A 17,880-nucleotide genomic window follows, 5' to 3' on the forward strand; every position below is an offset into this window, starting at 1 on the left:
CTAGAGTATTCCACCCAGGTGGTTGCTAAGGTGTTGCCAGGCCATTGCTACAGTATCCCACCCAGATGGTTGCTAAGGTGTTGCTAGGCTACTGACACAGTATCCTGCCCAGGTAGTTTTAAGATGTTGCTAGGCCATTGCTATGGTATCTGAGGCAGTTGCTAAGGAGCTCCTAGGCCAATGCTACAGTATCCCACCCACGTGGTTGCTAAGAGGTTGCTAGGCCATTCCTCTGGTATCTGAGGTGGTTGCTTTGCTAAGGAGCTGCTTGGCCATTGCTATGGTATTCCACCCAGGACGTTGCTAAGGCGCTGTATGATGGTGGAATAAGTAGAGGTATAAGTTTTATAAACTGTATACGTGGAAAGAACTCATGTTCGCACAAACGCTGCACAAACACAGTAAGTCGAATCGGTTAAAAATAAAAAGAGCACCTATGTACGTATAGGCTCTACGATCCTCCAAAGTTTTTTAAAGCCATAGGAGGAGTCACGGTTTTAACTCTATAGAACTTACAGAAGAAGCAAAGAACAGTAGATTGACTTTCATGCTAACGTAAATACTAATACAGAACCAGGCTGCAACTGTTTAGATCATAACTACATAAACATGTGCAAAGAGACCAGAGCAGACTGTTTACCTCCACTGAGGTCTTAAAAAGGCCAATCGGACACAGCCAGTGGAGTCATTATACTAATATTCAGGGAAAGTAACAGACTGTGACTGTTACTTGGTTTTTATGGCATGTATTCACTATTAAACCCCTTTAACTGTCTATATCCATCTCACCTTAAAAGGGTTCACACGGCCTTCTTTACTGACTGAAAGAGAAAAAAAAATTCTCAAAGATTCACAAAATGACTTAAAACAATCCACTTAAAAGAGTATACACTTAATATGTATATGTATGACTGTACACCATCACCGTAAGTGCTTTATGATGACTATAGTACTTATAGTAGTGTTACTACTGTTACTTGTATTTGCTGCATTATTTGTATTGTAACAATGTAAACTGGGCTACACTGAGAGTAAGACTGGACTCGTCTGGCCTTCATGCACTACTACTCAGAAGTCATATTAACAATTTGTTATTTTATATGCAATAATATTTTTACAGTGTGGATTATTTATAACTAGCTATTTAATCGAGAAAATAACCAATTATTTAGACTATATTTTCGTAATATATATGTATGTGTGTGAATTCAGGATATTTATATTATATTACACACATTGCTGATTAAACTGGTTTTATACATTATATATTTATATGCTGTATTTTTATTTATTCATATCTTATTCAAAAAATCATTCCAAACTTTCACACAGCAAATCCAAACGTCTGAATGGTTACTTGCATAAATGAAACAGTCCAATCATTTCTCATCCTGGTTGTTCACTCACCCGGTTTTGGGGAAGGTTTTTCAGGTGATCCTTTAGGGCCTTTACCGAAAGGGTTCACACCTGCAACGTCAATCACACAAATTTATTCCAGTTTGATATGAAATATTCTGAAAAAGTCAACATTAACATCAAAGTGTACACAAAACACAAGTCATCTGTTCAGTCATCTCAAAATGTCCATTTAAAAAAAAAAAAAAAAGATATTACGACTAAATGAGCAAAAAGATTCTCAGATGAGATGCTCACAAATGGAAGCCGGATAAAAAGCTTTCCCGTGAATTTGACAACATAATGGAGAAAAGGCACTCATTTCATTCCTGAACTCCATGAAGAACTCCTTTTCTTCACTACATGATGAAAGAGCTAATCTAGTCACTAAGGCCCAGTCCCATTCCGCCCCTCGCCCTCGCCCAGTCCCATTCCGACCCTCGCCCTCGCCCAGTCCCATTCCGCCCCTCGCCCTCGCCCAGTCCCATTCCGCCCCTCGCCCTCGCCCAGTCCCATTCCGTCCCATTCCGTCCCTCGCCCTCGCCCAGTCCCATTCCGCCCCTCGCCCTCGCCCAGTCCCATTCCGTCCCATTCCGTCCCTCGCCCTCGCCCAGTCCCATTCCGCCCCTCGCCCTCGCCCAGTCCCATTCCGCCCCTCGCCCTCGCCCAGTCCCATTCCGCCCCTCGCCCTCGCCCAGTCCCATTCCGTTCTTCAGTGGTCAGGACCCCCATGGACCCTCACAGAGCAGGTACTGTTTGGGTGGTGGATCATTCTCAGCACTGCAGTAACACTGACGTGGTGGTGGTGTGTTACGGTGTGTTGTGCTGTTACGAGTAGATCAGACACAGCAGTGCTGCTGGAGTTTTTAAACACATCAGTGTCGCTGCTGGACTGAGAATAGTCCACCAGCCAACAGCGTCCTGTGACCACTGATGAAGGACTAGAGGATGACCAACACAAACTGTGCAGCAGCAGATGAGCTGTCGTCTCTGACTTTACATCTACGAGGTGGACCGAGAAGGTAGGAGCGTCTAATAGAGTGGACAGTGAGTGGACACAGCGTTTAAAAACTCCAGCAGCACTGTTGCGTCTGATCCACTTGTACCAGCACAACATGCACTAACACACCACCACCACAATGTCAGTGTTACTGCAGTGCTGAGAATGACCCACCACCCAAACAGTACCTGCTCTGTGAGGGTCCATGGGGGGTCCTGACCTGATAACAGTTTAAACAGTACTCTTACGTGGCTTCCTGCTTTCTGCTCCATCCTCCGCTTCCATTGATTCTTCCTGTACGTCATCTGCGTCTTCATATTCATCATCGTTCTCCTGCGCTGCTCTGCTGCCGGACTGTCTCGATGCTCTGCTGGGCTGGTTAAACCTGTGAACAGCAGACATACTCGTATCTAGGGTTGTCGCACAATTTAAAAAATAAATAAATGTAAAAAAAAAAAATCTAATTTTAATGTTAAAGACCTCAACAGTTACTAAAAATGGGGAAAATTGATTTGTTTAGATCAGAGTGGTGGTGACAGGAACCAGGCGTCAAGATGTCAATACAAGTATAGCCATTTTATTTGCTATCCAAACCCAACAGTGAACCTACACGTCTTTAGAGTTTTTATATGGATTGTTGATGTTAAATAATGATAAATCTTAAAAAAAAAAAAAAAAAAAAAGTTTTCTTTGGGGATGATTTTCCTCACAGTATCCAACATAGATTTCTCTGCCATGAATGGATTCAAAAAAACACTATCGCCCCCAAAATGTTCTCAAAACTATCATAAAACAGTGTCTCAGACATCAGGCAGCGTATTCACAACCATCTCATGTCATCTCAACTTTCCATGAGGGAGCTTTTAGAGATGGACGTCTGGTTCCTATCACCACCACTGTGAGCAGTTCTGTTTCACACCAAACCGCTCTGAATGACTCTTTACATCAACCATTTAACTATGGAGGTGTTTGAAAAATTGGCTGCTTTTCTACCGTATTTCCACAACAGAACAGCATGCAAAGTCAAATATCACGCATATTAATGTCCATTTTATTCAAACATACACAACTGAAATATGAGGTATACGCTTTAAGATTCTGCCACTCTCTAGTGAAGAGGTCTTCAAATCTGCACCTTTAATCCAGTTTCCATTGGCAGTTAATGGAACTGTCGCTGTAACTGGTTGGCCACTTAGCATCACACATACTAGTGATTACAAAATCCAGGACTGGAAACTGGATTAAAGGTCCAGATGAAGACTAAAGACTTCTACTCTAGTGCTTGTTCAGTGGCCATAACAGTTCTCATAACAGGACCACTGACAGCTGGATTTTCAGTTGGCAGATTATTCTGAATTGTTTTTCACGACTTCCCAAAAATGTGGGGGTCAAATAATATCAATGATAGAAGACCAATTTGCTTGCAGATAAATGTATAAAATGATTCGAATATTCTAGTCATACACTATTTAACTAGTTTCAACCACTCAGACTGATGAACAGAGCTGACTGACTGAGAAACATGTAAAATATCAAGGAAGACGTTACAACAAAATTCATATCCAGAGCGAAGACCGAAAGAATAAGATCGCGAATACAAGCGGCCGAAATGAGTTTCCTCCGCAGGGTGTCTGGACTTTCCCTTAGAGATAGGGTGAGAAGTTCGGTCATCCGGGAGGGACTCGGAGTAGAGCCGCTGCTTCTTCACGTCGAGAGGAGCCAGCTGAGGTGGTTCGGGCATCTGGTTAGGAAGCCTCCTGGACGCATCCCTTGTGATGTGTCACGGGCAAGTCCACCAGGGAGGAGACCCCGGGGAAGACCCAGGACACGCTGGTGTGACTATATCGCCCAGCTGGCTGGGAGCTAGTGGAAGTGGCTGGGGAAAGGGAGGTCTGGGCCTCATTGCTTAGGATGCTGCCCCCGTGACCCGAACCCCGGAGAAGCGGAAGATGATGGATGGATGGCACATCCAGAGCTAATCATAAGGTCTTGACTTCAACCAGACTAATCACACAGCCGTGGATCTGTGGGGTACTGCAGGCTGGCTAAACGTTATTATTATGTCCAGTATACTGCTTTAACGTATCTCAAAAAAAGGCAGCTTGGTCCCCTCTGGTACATTCATCATGGCATAAAGCAGGGAAAACATGATTCATTTCATCCAAACCATTAATAATCAGCAATTCAGGGCCAACGCACCAGCAATTTGATGTAATACTTCTCAAAAGGATTGAAAGTTGGGCTGGCAGATGCTCAAATGAATGAATCACATTTACCAACAAGCCGATTTTTTCTCCCCCCACTACTGAGTCCTGGGGCTGAAAGAGCAATCGTTTTTATCAAAATTACAACGAGTTTTCAAGAACTGCCATTTCAATTATGGCCTATATTCTCAAAACCAGAGTCTTGTTTGTGTCTAGTCTACTGTCTGAGCTCTTTACAAAGAGACTCTCTCCGTGCTGTTCTTCAAACCTAAAAAATGGATTTGATCAAATGGTCTCTCAACGCAATTGACACCATCTTCTCGACGAGAAGTTCTGGTTCGGGGGAACCAGCCTGTCCTGCCGGAACGTTTGCAGCCCAAACATATAGTGAGGGTTTGCTGGGAACGTCTGGCAGAAGAACCTGTCAGATTGATCTTCAACTCACACCTCCGTCAGAACTTTGACCAGATATCGGGGGAGGTGGGGGACATTGACTCAGAATGGGACATGTTCCGTTCCTCCATTGTTGAAGCGGCTGACTGTAGCTGTGGCCGTAAGGTAGTTGGTGCCTGTCGTTGGTGCCAATCCTCGAACCCGGTGGTGGACACCCCAGGTGAGAGATGCCGTCAAGCTGAAGGAGTCCTCTGGTTGGCCTGTGGGACACCAGAGGCAGCTGGCAGGTATCGACAGGCCAAGCAATCTGAGGCTTCAGTCGTCACTAATGCAAAAACCCGTGTATGGGAGGAATTTGGTGAGGCCTTGGGAAGTGACTAAGTTGGCTCCGAAAAGATTCTGGCAAACCGTCAGGCGACTCAGAAGGGGAAAGCAGTGTGCCACTAGCACTGTATATAGTGGATATGGTGTGCTGCTGACTTCGACTGAAGACGTCATTGGGTGGTGGAAGAAATACTTTGAGGACCTTCTCAATCCCACCGACACGTTCTCTAGTGAGGAGGCAGAGTTTGGGGACATGGGAATAGGCTTGTCCATTACTCAGGCCGAAGTCGCTAAGGTAGTTAAGAAGCTCCTTGGTGGCAAGGCTCCAGGGGTGGATGCGATCTGCCCGGAGTTCCTCAAGGCTCTGGATATTGTGGGGCTGTCTTAGCTGACACGCCTTTTCAACATTGCGTGGACATGGGAGGCGGTGCCACTGGATTGGCAGACTGGGGTGGTGGTGCCTCTTTTTAAAAAGGGGGACCGGAGGGTGTGTTCCAACTACAGGGGAATCACACTCCTCAGCCTCCCTGGTAAGGTCTATGCAGGGGTACTGGAGAAGAGAGTCCGGCTTATAGTTGAACCTTGGATCCAGGAGGAGCAGTGCGGGTTCCGCCCTGGTCGTGGAACACTGGACCAACACTTTACCCTCTCCAGGATTCTGGAGGGTTCATGGGAGTTTGCCCAACCAGTACAGATGTGCTTTGTGGATGTTGGAGAAGGCATTCGACTGAGTTCCCCGGGGTATTCTGTGGGAGGTGCTTCAGGAGTACGGGGTACATGGCTCTTTGCTACGAGCCATTCAGGCCCTGTACAAACAAAGCAGGAGTTTGGTTCGCATAGCCGGCAGTAAGTCAGACTCGTTCCCAGTGAGAGTTGGACTCGTCATGGCTGCCCGTTGTCACCGATTCTATTCATAATTTTTATGGATAGAATTTCTAGGCGCAGTCAGGGGATGAAGGGTGTCTGGTTTGGTGACCTCAGGGTCACATCACTGCTGTTTGCAGATGATGTGGTCCTATTGGGGACATCAGGCCGCGAACTTCAGCTTTCGCTGGATCGGTTTGCAGCCGAGTGTGAAGCGGCCGGGATGAGAATCAGTACCTCTAAATCTGAGACCATGGTTCTCAGGCGGAAAAGGGTGGAGAGCCCTCTCGCCCTAAGACATTTGGACCCAGCTACAGTTCCAACAGGTCTCTGTACTAGATGCCTTGAGTTTCTTGATAAATGCCCAGTGATGGGAAAACATACTTTAACCAGCAAGCACTGGGCAAATACATCAGACGTGGGAATGCATTAGGAATGCATTACACGGTGAGGGGCGATGGATCGATTCCAAGATGCATCGTGATGCAGACGTGGGCGATTCTGGATCGATTCACAAATGTCAAGATTTTCTAAACTTTAATTTATAATGTAATGTTGACGGAACACAAGAGGTGGAACTTGGAAGGGGTAAGTGCAGCGCCTGGACAGTCTCTGGCGGCACATAACAAAAAAACTGGATGAGAGAGAAATCCGACCGGCTCGGCTTTGAAGCCAGGTTAGGTCAGGAATCACAACCCAAATGTTAAGACGAGACATTTTGTCCTTTCAACAAAAATCTAACCATCTTGGGAGCCACAACATTTATTGTCCAGTATATGCTAATGTCCTAGTACTTGATAAAAAAAATATAAACGAGAGACTTACTTTGCCCTGCTTTAAGCTTCAGCTATAGACGCTTTTCTCCTGTCTCCGCCAGGACACTTTTCCTCAGAAGTAGAACAGCTTATTGTGAAATGTCACTCAATGTTTGACTGTTTTACGAGTCACTTCTTATTCCCCAGCTCCTTGTTCAAATTTTGCCGTTCCACCTTAAATTCTGCATGAGGCGCCAAAATGTAAATATGGCACCATTTAAGGTGGAACAGGAAAATTCGAAAGACAAGCAACTTCATCTTCGCAACTTTTAGTGTTTGATAGTCTCTTCTTGCAGATTCAAAGTTCCAGGCAACCGACTGCGCTGCTTATAAATGCGAATAAGTCTGTTCATCTCCAAATATTCGTCTTAAATCTCTCTCTGTCTTTCGTTAGCTACCACCTAGGCGAGACTGCGTTGCTATGTGACACGCATGTGCTCACCTCAAACCTTTAAATTTTTCAGAAGTTTCTCCCACCTTCAAGATACCTCTTTAAAGTCTTTAAACCAGAAAATCTCCCTCTCGAGACTAGTGCGGCACCACTGAAGTAGGCTTGTCTGCAACAGACATAGTGGTGTTTCCATTTTATATCTTGCCCCTTTAACTTTGGACCTGAACAGACTCTGATTGGGTCTGACAGCTCCCACTGGTTCCCATCAGAAGTCATCCCACCTACCAGCCTATTTAGTTTTGTGAATCCAGATCATATCATATCACCTGGTATCCAACACCAAGCTCCAACCTACCCAGTGCTTTGTGCTGTGCTGTGATAGGCCGGCTCCTCGTCTAGCTCCTCCTCCTCTTCCAGTTGACTGGCCTTTTCCAAAGCAAGTTCACTGAGCCTCTGAGCCAGAAGCATTCGCCTGGAACGCGAGGCATAACGGATGGCCAAAGTGACCACACTCTGGGTCATCATCTCCGCCAACTCCACACAGCGGAACTCGCGCTCCAGCTTACACGACAGCTGAGAAACACAATTACGTCAAAAAAAGACGGAAAACAAAGAATGTTTTAAACGATTATTACAAAACCTGGGCTGCTCAGTTTAGTCAACTGATATATTAACTGGTCAGAGCAGAGAGGGTTATAATAATGTCATGAAATAAGGCAGGAACAAAAAAAATTCTCTGAAGAGTCTAGAAGGTTCTTGTGCACCCTGATCTAAAATTAAAGCTTCAGCTGAGAACTTCAGCTGAGACAGACACTTCCATTCATTATATCCAAGCTCTGTATGTCAGACATCAATTTGCAGTTAAATTCAAAGCAGGCCCATCTGATTGCATTTAGTTTTCCTCCTGCTCTGATCATGTGAGGATGACTTACAGCGAACATCTTCATCAGCGCTTCCTGCTGCTCTTTCTCCTGCTGCCTCTGGCTCTCCTCATTGACCTCATAACCGCTGGAGGACAGGAAGCTGAAGTGATTGTGGAAGAGCAAGGAGCGCCAGTACTGCTCCTGAAAAACACACACATTCAGGGTTTTACACAATCTCACAATGCGGCAACCAATACACACACACACACACGCACACACACACACTCACTATATATATATATATATATATATATATATATATATATATATATATATATATATATATATATACATATATACACACACACATACATACATACACACACACACATTATATATATATATATATATACACACACACACACACACACACACACACACACACACAATATATATATATATATATATATATATATATATATATATATATATATATATATATATATGCACGTGTGTGTATGTGTATATATATAGAAGGGGGGGGGGGGGTAAGCCTAATATTTAGCTAAGTCTAATTCTACCCTATCTTTCATCAAACAAAGATTTATAGATTTTTCATAAAAAAGCACTTTACAAAGGAAGGAGCAATTTTTAGGATTTGTAGGTCACAACTGTTATTAATACAATAAGATTTTTTTTGAAAAAACTGTAAAATACAAATGCGCACACACAAACAGAAGCACTAAACACAAAGTGATTCACCTGAATGACGTCATATTTAAAGACATGATTTCAGGTGATTATTAATGAGCGATTTTCTCCGAGGGAGATGTTCTAATTCCGTCTAACAGGAAGAGTCGGATATTTTTAACAGACTGAGGAATCAGTGGGTGTGTTTGTTGTGCATATCATGAAGTTACATAATGTCACTGTCAATCAAACCTTGAATCTCAGACGCTGAAACGGTTTAGAAGGAAGAAGTTGTTCATGTCGGTGAACAACGAGGAAACCAGATCACACAATGTAAATGGCAGCTGATGTTTAAAGGTGGTGTAATAAAATCATATTAAAAAATAAAATGTGGACTCTTTAAAGGGCCCATGCCTCATAAAACCCCAATTTTCACTGGTGTTTTGAAATAAGTGTATGATGTCTCCACTACCGCGACCCTATCTGGATTAAGAAGTTAACGATAACAATGATGATGACGATGATGATGATGATGATGATGATGATGTCTCCACTCCCCAGCAAACACAGTCCACACATGGAAACTAAGCTGTGAAAACAGCTTGTTTTGAACACACGGTTTCTAGGAGCCTACAGATATTTAGCCTCGTCCATGTACGCTGAAGTTACAAAGAGTGTTTTAGTCTGGGTTGTTTTTTGAATGAAAACAGCCAATCAGAATTACATACAAAAGTCTTAAAGGCACAGTGGGAAAGAAAGAAAAAAAAATGGATGAAGGGATGAAAATTTTCAGGCAAAAATATGTGTGATATGGGCCCTTTAATGCCAATTAATGAAAACAGATTTCCTTCATTGGCAGGTCATTTTGGAGCACTTCCATTGGTCCACTCACCATGAAACGTCCACACAGTGTAAACATTTTCAATGGCATTATTAAATGTTAAAATAATTCAATGAGGACCAATAAAAACAAAAATAAAAGGCACCCACATGGAAGTTTATATAATCTGTAATCCACGATGGAAACACCAGTTCTACTCTTGATCATAAGAAGACTAGTGTCCACATTTCACAGCCTGGAGCAAATTCTGGCTGGACAACAATGTGACCAGACAACACTGCGCAGATAAGTATTACTAGGAACCTTGTAAGCAAACAGCAGTATTCAGTGTGAACTTACAAAAGGGGACAATGACTCTCAGAAGTCAAGTTACTGCCTTCGTTTTGCCACTAGATTTAAATGGAACTATGAGGGCAATCAAAAGCTAAAAATAATTAACTGTGATTAATCATATTTGTCCTATTCGCTCAAGATTTGTCCCTAAAGACACTTTTTCCTTTTAAAAATCAGTGCATTCTGTTCTAGATATTTGAGTGGACACAATAAGTGTAATCAGAACGGTTTATTACTTTCGATAGCAATATTGCACTGACTTCCGGTGAGAGCAACAGTGGCTGAATGTGCCAGTCAATGAGTGTATATCATATGCATCATACATACAGTCAGTAAGCATATACAGTCGAGCACATGCAGCTCTTTTACTGCCCTGTCGTGGCTCCACGGCTGAATCAGATCAGTAGGTAATAATAAAATAATCCTCCTCTACAGTAAAATAAAGCTCTGCTGATCCTTCAACTCAGTTTAACAGTAAATGGTCTTAAACGCTGGAGTTAATGTAGAACTGCTGATTCACCCTTTAACCCTGAAGATCAGCGCAGACGGCTGGTCACCATAGCAACACAGACAACGGTCTGACAACACTCTTGCCTGGCTAGCAGCTAAAGAAACAGCAAACAGTAAGATGAGCATCAATAATTTAGAGACTAATGGACTTATTAGTGTTTATAGTCACTCCAGCTGGTTTCCTGATACATTTAATCAGCAGTGAGAAACTGACGAACACTAAAAAGTCTGTTTTTCATTCGCCAGCTTCTTGCTAGAATTTTTCCATTCTACCTTAAAAGGTGCTGAGGTTACATTCTGGTACCTCAATCGTCATTTAAGCTGGAGAATGAGAAGCTGACTCGTAAAAAAAAAAAATTCAAGAGCTGAGAGACATTTTACAAGAAACTGTTCCACTTTCACAGAAAAGCTTCCTGCCAGAGATGTGAGAAAAGCAGCCATAGCTGAGCTGAAGCTTAAAGTAGAGCTCATGTTAGGTTTATATTATATTTCTGGCTTATACTTGTACATCAGCACATAGACGTATTTACAGCCAAGATGGTAAAACGCTACTTCAAGAAAACGTGGCTCCCAAGGTGGTTTGACTTTTGTTGAAAGGACAAAATGGCTCTTCTTAACTTTTGGGTTGTGACTCCTGATATACATCATAAACGTATCCTCTACGTTAGCAGCCTCTCGCTTTCGCTCTCATTCATACCGCTTGTGGATCCTTGTTACAGTGGGGGCTCTTGAGAGGAACTTAAGCTCCACATACCTACTGCTTTTATTAGTTTGCTGCTTGTTGATTTATCCATAGTTCTCTGGCAAGCACCGTCATGTGCAGTTTGCTGATTGCATCATGTCAAAAAGCTGTATCTGAATGAGATCACTGCAAACGTGGATTCTATCAGAGCAACATTCTGCAACTTCAGCCTGCACTACTGACTGGTTAACGTTAAATTTACAACACGTGACAAAAATGTAAAGAATGACAAAAATGTAAAGAAGTTTTTTTTCTTTTAGCAAAACAAGATCATCCATCCATCCATTTGTCACCATCTGTCAGCCAACCATCTGTCAGGGTTGCAGGGGGGCGCTGGAGCCTATCCCAGCGGTCATTGGGCGGAATCACAGGATACACCCTGGACAGGTCACCAGTCCATCACAGGGCAGACAGTCACTCACACGGGGGCAATTTAGCCGGAGAACCCGGAGGAAACCCACACAAACACAGGGAGAACACGCAAACTCCACACAGAAAGGACCCTGGTCACCCGGCCGGGGAATCGAACCCAGGCCCTCCTCGCTGTGAGGCGACAGCGCTACCCAACGCGCCACCGTGCCGAACCCAAAATAAGGTTTCGTTTCCTCTTACGAACACAAATGCGGTATGAAACGAAAGTGTAGAATCTGCACTTTCCACACAATTTCTCCACCTGTTTCAATGAGCCAATGAAATAACTCATACGAAACTACAGCATATAGTAAAAAGTTTCACTAGTGAAGTCTCACCTCCATCTGGCCTTTCTCTGTGCTGGTCTGACAGAGGGGAAGTTTGAAGGGCAGGATGGACACAGCAGGACGGGGAAGAGTTGGGGGGAATCGAGAACCTTTACAAGGGATACACCTGTAGACAGAGAGGATATCACACATTTCTAATTTTGGAAGAAGAAATACTGTTCTATACCAGAACAGCATGACCAGGGAGAAATTCACAAAATAATAAAAAAGTAAACAAACAAACAAACAAACCGACCACACAATTAGTCAACAAACTGATTATGACATGGGGTTTTACACGGGGTTATCATGATCAATGTGCCACTAAGTTAACAATAAGCACTCTATAATGTTCATATGATCCACACAGTCGCTCTGACAGACTGTAATACACTACAGGAAGCGTAGGGGGCGATACGGCTTCTACTGTTTTATTTAAAAAGCTCTATAATGTTCATATGATCCACACAGTCGCTCTGACAGACTGTAATACGCTACAGGAAGCGTAGGGGGCAATACGGCTTCTACTGTTTCATTTAAAAAGCTCTATAATGTTCATATGATCCACACAGTCGCTCTGACAGACTGTAATACACTACAGGAAGCGTAGGGGGCGATACGGCTTCTACTGTTTCATTTAAAAAGCTCTATAATGTTCATATGATCCACACAGTCGCTCTGACAGACTGTAATACACTACAGGAAGCGTAGGGGGCGATACGGCTTCTACTGTTTCATTTTAAAAGCTCTATAATGTTCATATGATCCACACAGTCGCTCTGACAGACTGTAATACACTACAGGAAGCGTAGGGGGCGATACGGCTTCTACTGTTTCATTTAAAAAGCTCTATAATGTTCATATGATCCACACAGTCGCTCTGACAGACTGTAATACACTACAGGAAGCGTAGGGGGCGATACGGCTTCTACTGTTTCATTTAAAAAGCTCTATAATGTTCATATGATCCACACAGTCGCTCTGACAGACTGTAATACACTACAGGAAGCGTAGGGGGCGATACGGCTTCTACTGTTTCATTTAAAAAGCTCTATAATGTTCATATGATCCACACAGTCGCTCTGGCAGACTGTAATACGCTACAGGAAGCGTAGGGGGCGATACGGCTTCTACTGTTTCATTTAAAAAGCTCTATAATGTTCATATGATCCACACAGTCACTCTGACAGACTGTAATACACTACAGGAAACGTAGGGGGCGATACGGCTTCTACTGTTTCATTTAAAAAGCTCTATAATGTTCATATGATCCACACAGTCGCTCTGACAGACTGTAATACACTACAGGAAGCGTAGGGGGCGATACGGCTTCTACTGTTTCATTTAAAAAGCTCTATAATGTTCATATGATCCACACAGTCGCTCTGACAGACTGTAATACACTACAGGAAGCGTAGGGGGCGATACGGCTTCTACTGTTTCATTTTAAAAGCTCTATAATGTTCATATGATCCACACAGTCGCTCTGACAGACTGTAATACACTACAGGAAGCGTAGGGGGCGATACGGCTTCTACTGTTTCATTTAAAAAGCTCTATAATGTTCATATGATCCACACAGTCGCTCTGACAGACTGTAATACACTACAGGAAGCGTAGGGGGCGATACGGCTTCTACTGTTTCATTTAAAAAGCTCTATAATGTTCATATGATCCACACAGTCGCTCTGACAGACTGTAATACGCTACAGGAAGCGTAGGGGGCGATACGGCTTCTACTGTTTCATTTAAAAAGCTCTATAATGTTCATATGATCCACACAGTCGCTCTGACAGACTGTAATACACTACAGGAAACGTAGGGGGCGATACGGCTTCTACTGTTTCATTTAAAAAGCTCTATAATGTTCATATGATCCACACAGTCGCTCTGACAGACTGTAATACACTACAGGAAGCGTAGGGGGCGATACGGCTTCTACTGTTTCATTTAAAAAGCTCTATAATGTTCATATGATCCACACAGTCGCTCTGACAGACTGTAATACACTACAGGAAGCGTAGGGGGCGATACGGCTTCTACTGTTTCATTTTAAAAGCTCTATAATGTTCATATGATCCACACAGTCGCTCTGACAGACTGTAATACACTACAGGAAGCGTAGGGGGCGATACGGCTTCTACTGTTTCGTTTAAAAAGCTCTATAATGTTCATATGATCCACACAGTCGCTCTGACAGACTGTAATACACTACAGGAAGCGTAGGGGGCGATACGGCTTCTACTGTTTCATTTAAAAAGCTCTATAATGTTCATATGATCCACACTGTCGCTCTGGCAGACTGTAATACACTACAGGAAGCGTAGGGGGCTATACGGCTTCTACTGTTTCATTTAAAAAGCTCTATAATGTTCATATGATCCACACAGTCGCTCTGGCAGACTGTAATACGCTACAGGAAGCGTAGGGGGCGATACGGCTTCTACTGTTTCATTTAAAAAGCTCTATAATGTTCATATGATCCACACAGTCGCTCTGACAGACTGTAATACACTACAGGAAGCGTAGGGGGCGATACGGCTTCTACTGTTTCATTTAAAAAGCTCGATAATGTTCATATGATCCACACAGTCGCTCTGACAGACTGTAATACACTACAGGAAGCGTAGGGGGCGATACGGCTTCTACTGTTTCATTTAAAAAGCTCTATAATGTTCATATGATCCACACAGTCGCTCTGACAGACTGTAATACACTACAGGAAGCGTAGGGGGCGATACGGCTTCTACTGTTTCATTTAAAAAGCTCTATAATGTTCATATGATCCACACAGTCACTCTGACAGACTGTAATACACTACAGGAAGCGTAGGGGGCGATACGGCTTCTACTGTTTCATTTAAAAAGCTCTATAATGTTCATATGATCCACACAGTCACTCTGACAGACTGTAATACACTACAGGAAGCGTAGGGGGCGATACGGCTTCTACTGTTTCATTTAAAAAGCTCTATAATGTTCATATGATCCACACAGTCACTCTGACAGACTGTAATACACTTCAGGAAGCGTAGGGGGCGATACGGCTTCTACTGTTTCGTTTAAAAAGCTCTATAATGTTCATATGATCCACACAGTCGCTCTGACAGACTGTAATACACTACAGGAAGCGTAGGGGGCGATACGGCTTCTACTGTTTCATTTAAAAAGCTCTATAATGTTCATATGATCCACACAGTCGCTCTGACAGACTGTAATACACTACAGGAAGCGTAGGGGGCGATACGGCTTCTACTGTTTCATTTAAAAAGCTCTATAATGTTCATATGATCCACACAGTCGCTCTGACAGACTGTAATACACTACAGGAAGCGTAGGGGGCGATACGGCTTCTACTGTTTCATTTAAAAAGCTCTATAATGTTCATATGATCCACACAGTCGCTCTGACAGACTGTAATACACTACAGGAAGCGTAGGGGGCGATACGGCTTCTACTGTTTCATTTAAAAAGCTAATGACTGCATTGGCAAACTTCAGACACCAAACATGTCTTGGATGCTTGACCACATGTGGAGTAAGCAGGGAAAACTAAATGATTTTTTTTTTACCAAACTGAAAATCTCAGTATCGCACCTGAGTTGCTGCGGATTCTCGTGGATGCCGACCACCCAGTAGTGGTCAGATTTGCTCTTGCAGCTCTCTCTGGTGTTGCACACAGGAGTCCAAGTGTTTCCCACTGAGCGATTCAGCATCCGCACCACACCCTCCGAGTCCACCGAACACGGAGTCCCTGCAGCACGACAAGGTATTATAATGCTAATTTCAGACGTGACCCATTCTCTCTTCCACAACTACCTTTCAAAGAACCCAAAATGAAAGGATTTTAAGAGGGAGGGAAACGGGAAGGTGGATGACTCACCCTCTGCACTGAAGCCCATCCAAGCCAGGTAGGATTTGCGGGACAGCGGCAGCGGCTCACCGTGGATGATCTGCCGCTTTTTTCGGCCGAGCTGCAGCAGCTGAACCCCCAGGGCCTGATCTCCATCAAAACCAGTACCTGATTACACAGCATGAGCAAAGATTAGTTTCAACAGACTCTAATTCAAATGGCTACCTGATGTTCAGCCAGGTCCATAAGTATTTGGACACTATTTTTGTAATTTTAAGTTAAGTGATACTTTTTTAATCCCTCGAACGGGGAAATTCCACCTCCGCATTTAAGCCATCCGTGAAGTGAAACACCACATACACACTAGTGAATACACACAAAAAAGTCTCCAAATATACTTTAACAATGCCTGAAACGTGGAGTTACGTATTCCCTGTTTGAGTGGAGCGACCGGCGATCTGTTCTCCTGTGACCGAGTCCGAGTGACGAGATCGGTGGCTTAACTTCACCGTCCTACAGTGAAGTCACCTCTTTCCTTACATCCCAACAAGCTTCAGCAGCATTCGATCACGTCTGCTTTCACGTTCGATCACTCCAGCACAGTCAAAGCTGATGCTAATTGCCTAAAAGGTGGACCCTGTCTGGTGAGGGAGATTCACCCTGCAGTTAATGCTTCCACACAGTCTGCTAGCTGGTGTCTGAATACTGCTGATATGGATGTGGTAGGAGTGAAGGCAGTGATCCATCACTGACGTATGAGCCAGCTAATGTTTGCTGTTTGTATAAAGCTGAAGTTGTTGAGAAACTAAACAGTTTAGCGCTCGTCACCAGACAGCTAAAAATACTGTTTACATTCTTAAATTATGACTATGACAAAAACTGCGGCCGCACTAAAAACAGCTCAGCAGATACTTTCTCCCACTGCCCCATGACAGATCTGTGAGATGTTCCACTGTTTGGCGAGTGTTTGTTGTGTTCTGGCCATACAGGACAGTTTAAAACAGCAATTAACCACCCAGGAGCAAAAAATCAGCCTTCAAACTTGACATTTATCGCGATATGTATCGATATCGAACAATAGGAAAATGTTTTTATCGTGATAAGATTTTTGGCCATACCGCCCAGCTCTAGCATCAACCATACATTCCACACGGTTCTGCACTTAGACAATGGCTATACTGGTTATACCAAAATTTTCCAGACTTGGAGTTTCCCCAAACTTTCTTGAAACATGTTTTCAGAGAAATACTTAGTCTGTTATAAATTCCTCTGTCTTTAGTATCAAATTTCCATAGTAATGTTTCCATAGTTCCATAATTTTCCATAGTAATGTTTGGATTTTTGCTTTTCCCCCCCATCCCAGACAGAGATAAACACTGCATGTAATATGTCCTGTGGTCACGCTGTAGTGTTCTGTTCATCCACCTTCAAAGTGGTGAAGGGTTTTTTAATTAGCTAGGTGAGTCAGCTCTGCTAAAGCAGGGAGAACAGTAAACTACACCCTGCAGGGGAACTCCAGAACCAGGACTGGGAAACTGGGAAAGTTTCCTATACCACTGAGACGAGTGTGAAGACGTGTGTATGCAGCTTTCATGATGCTGCACAGTGGGGTGTTAGTTTACACTACCACTACGGTTCCTGAACAAAACTAAAGCACAAACCTGGCTTATTTGTTGGGCTAAACTTTGGGTGATTGGTGGGGTGATTGTTCCATCTGCTGTTTTCTTTTCTGTTTCCCAACCCTAACTCAAAACTGCTCCTCAACTGAGTCATGGCCAATTCCCACTCGATTGCTAGGTCTCCCCCATCTCATGCTACCAAGCTGGAAGGGCAATTTAAATGTCAGACAATGCGTCACATGCAGCTTTAAGATAGACAGAAGCAACATTTGCATTACAAATCCAATTACATCACTCTAAATATGTTG

At 43.4% G+C, this 17,880-nt stretch overlaps 1 protein-coding gene across 4 annotated transcripts in view; it reads right to left on the bottom strand.

Annotated features, from left to right (window-relative positions):
* The window catches only part of wdhd1 (WD repeat and HMG-box DNA binding protein 1), a 76,463-nt gene that overhangs the window by 11,872 nt on the left and 46,711 nt on the right, over positions 1-17,880 (bottom strand). For all 4 annotated transcript variants that reach the window (XM_037542079.1, XM_037542080.1, XM_037542081.1 and 1 more), the window contains 8 exons: positions 15,984-16,121; positions 15,698-15,854; positions 12,115-12,229; positions 8,319-8,450; positions 7,742-7,959; positions 2,644-2,780; positions 1,408-1,467; positions 790-821 (listed from right to left, as the gene is read on the bottom strand). In XM_037542079.1, coding sequence (XP_037397976.1) covers positions 790-821; positions 1,408-1,467; positions 2,644-2,780; positions 7,742-7,959; positions 8,319-8,450; positions 12,115-12,229; positions 15,698-15,854; positions 15,984-16,121 — 989 coding nt within the window. The remainder of the gene's footprint in view (positions 1-789; positions 822-1,407; positions 1,468-2,643; positions 2,781-7,741; positions 7,960-8,318; positions 8,451-12,114; positions 12,230-15,697; positions 15,855-15,983; positions 16,122-17,880) is intronic.

This window comes from Pygocentrus nattereri, chromosome 10, assembly GCF_015220715.1.
Source record: "Pygocentrus nattereri isolate fPygNat1 chromosome 10, fPygNat1.pri, whole genome shotgun sequence".
NCBI lineage: Eukaryota > Metazoa > Chordata > Actinopteri > Characiformes > Serrasalmidae > Pygocentrus > Pygocentrus nattereri.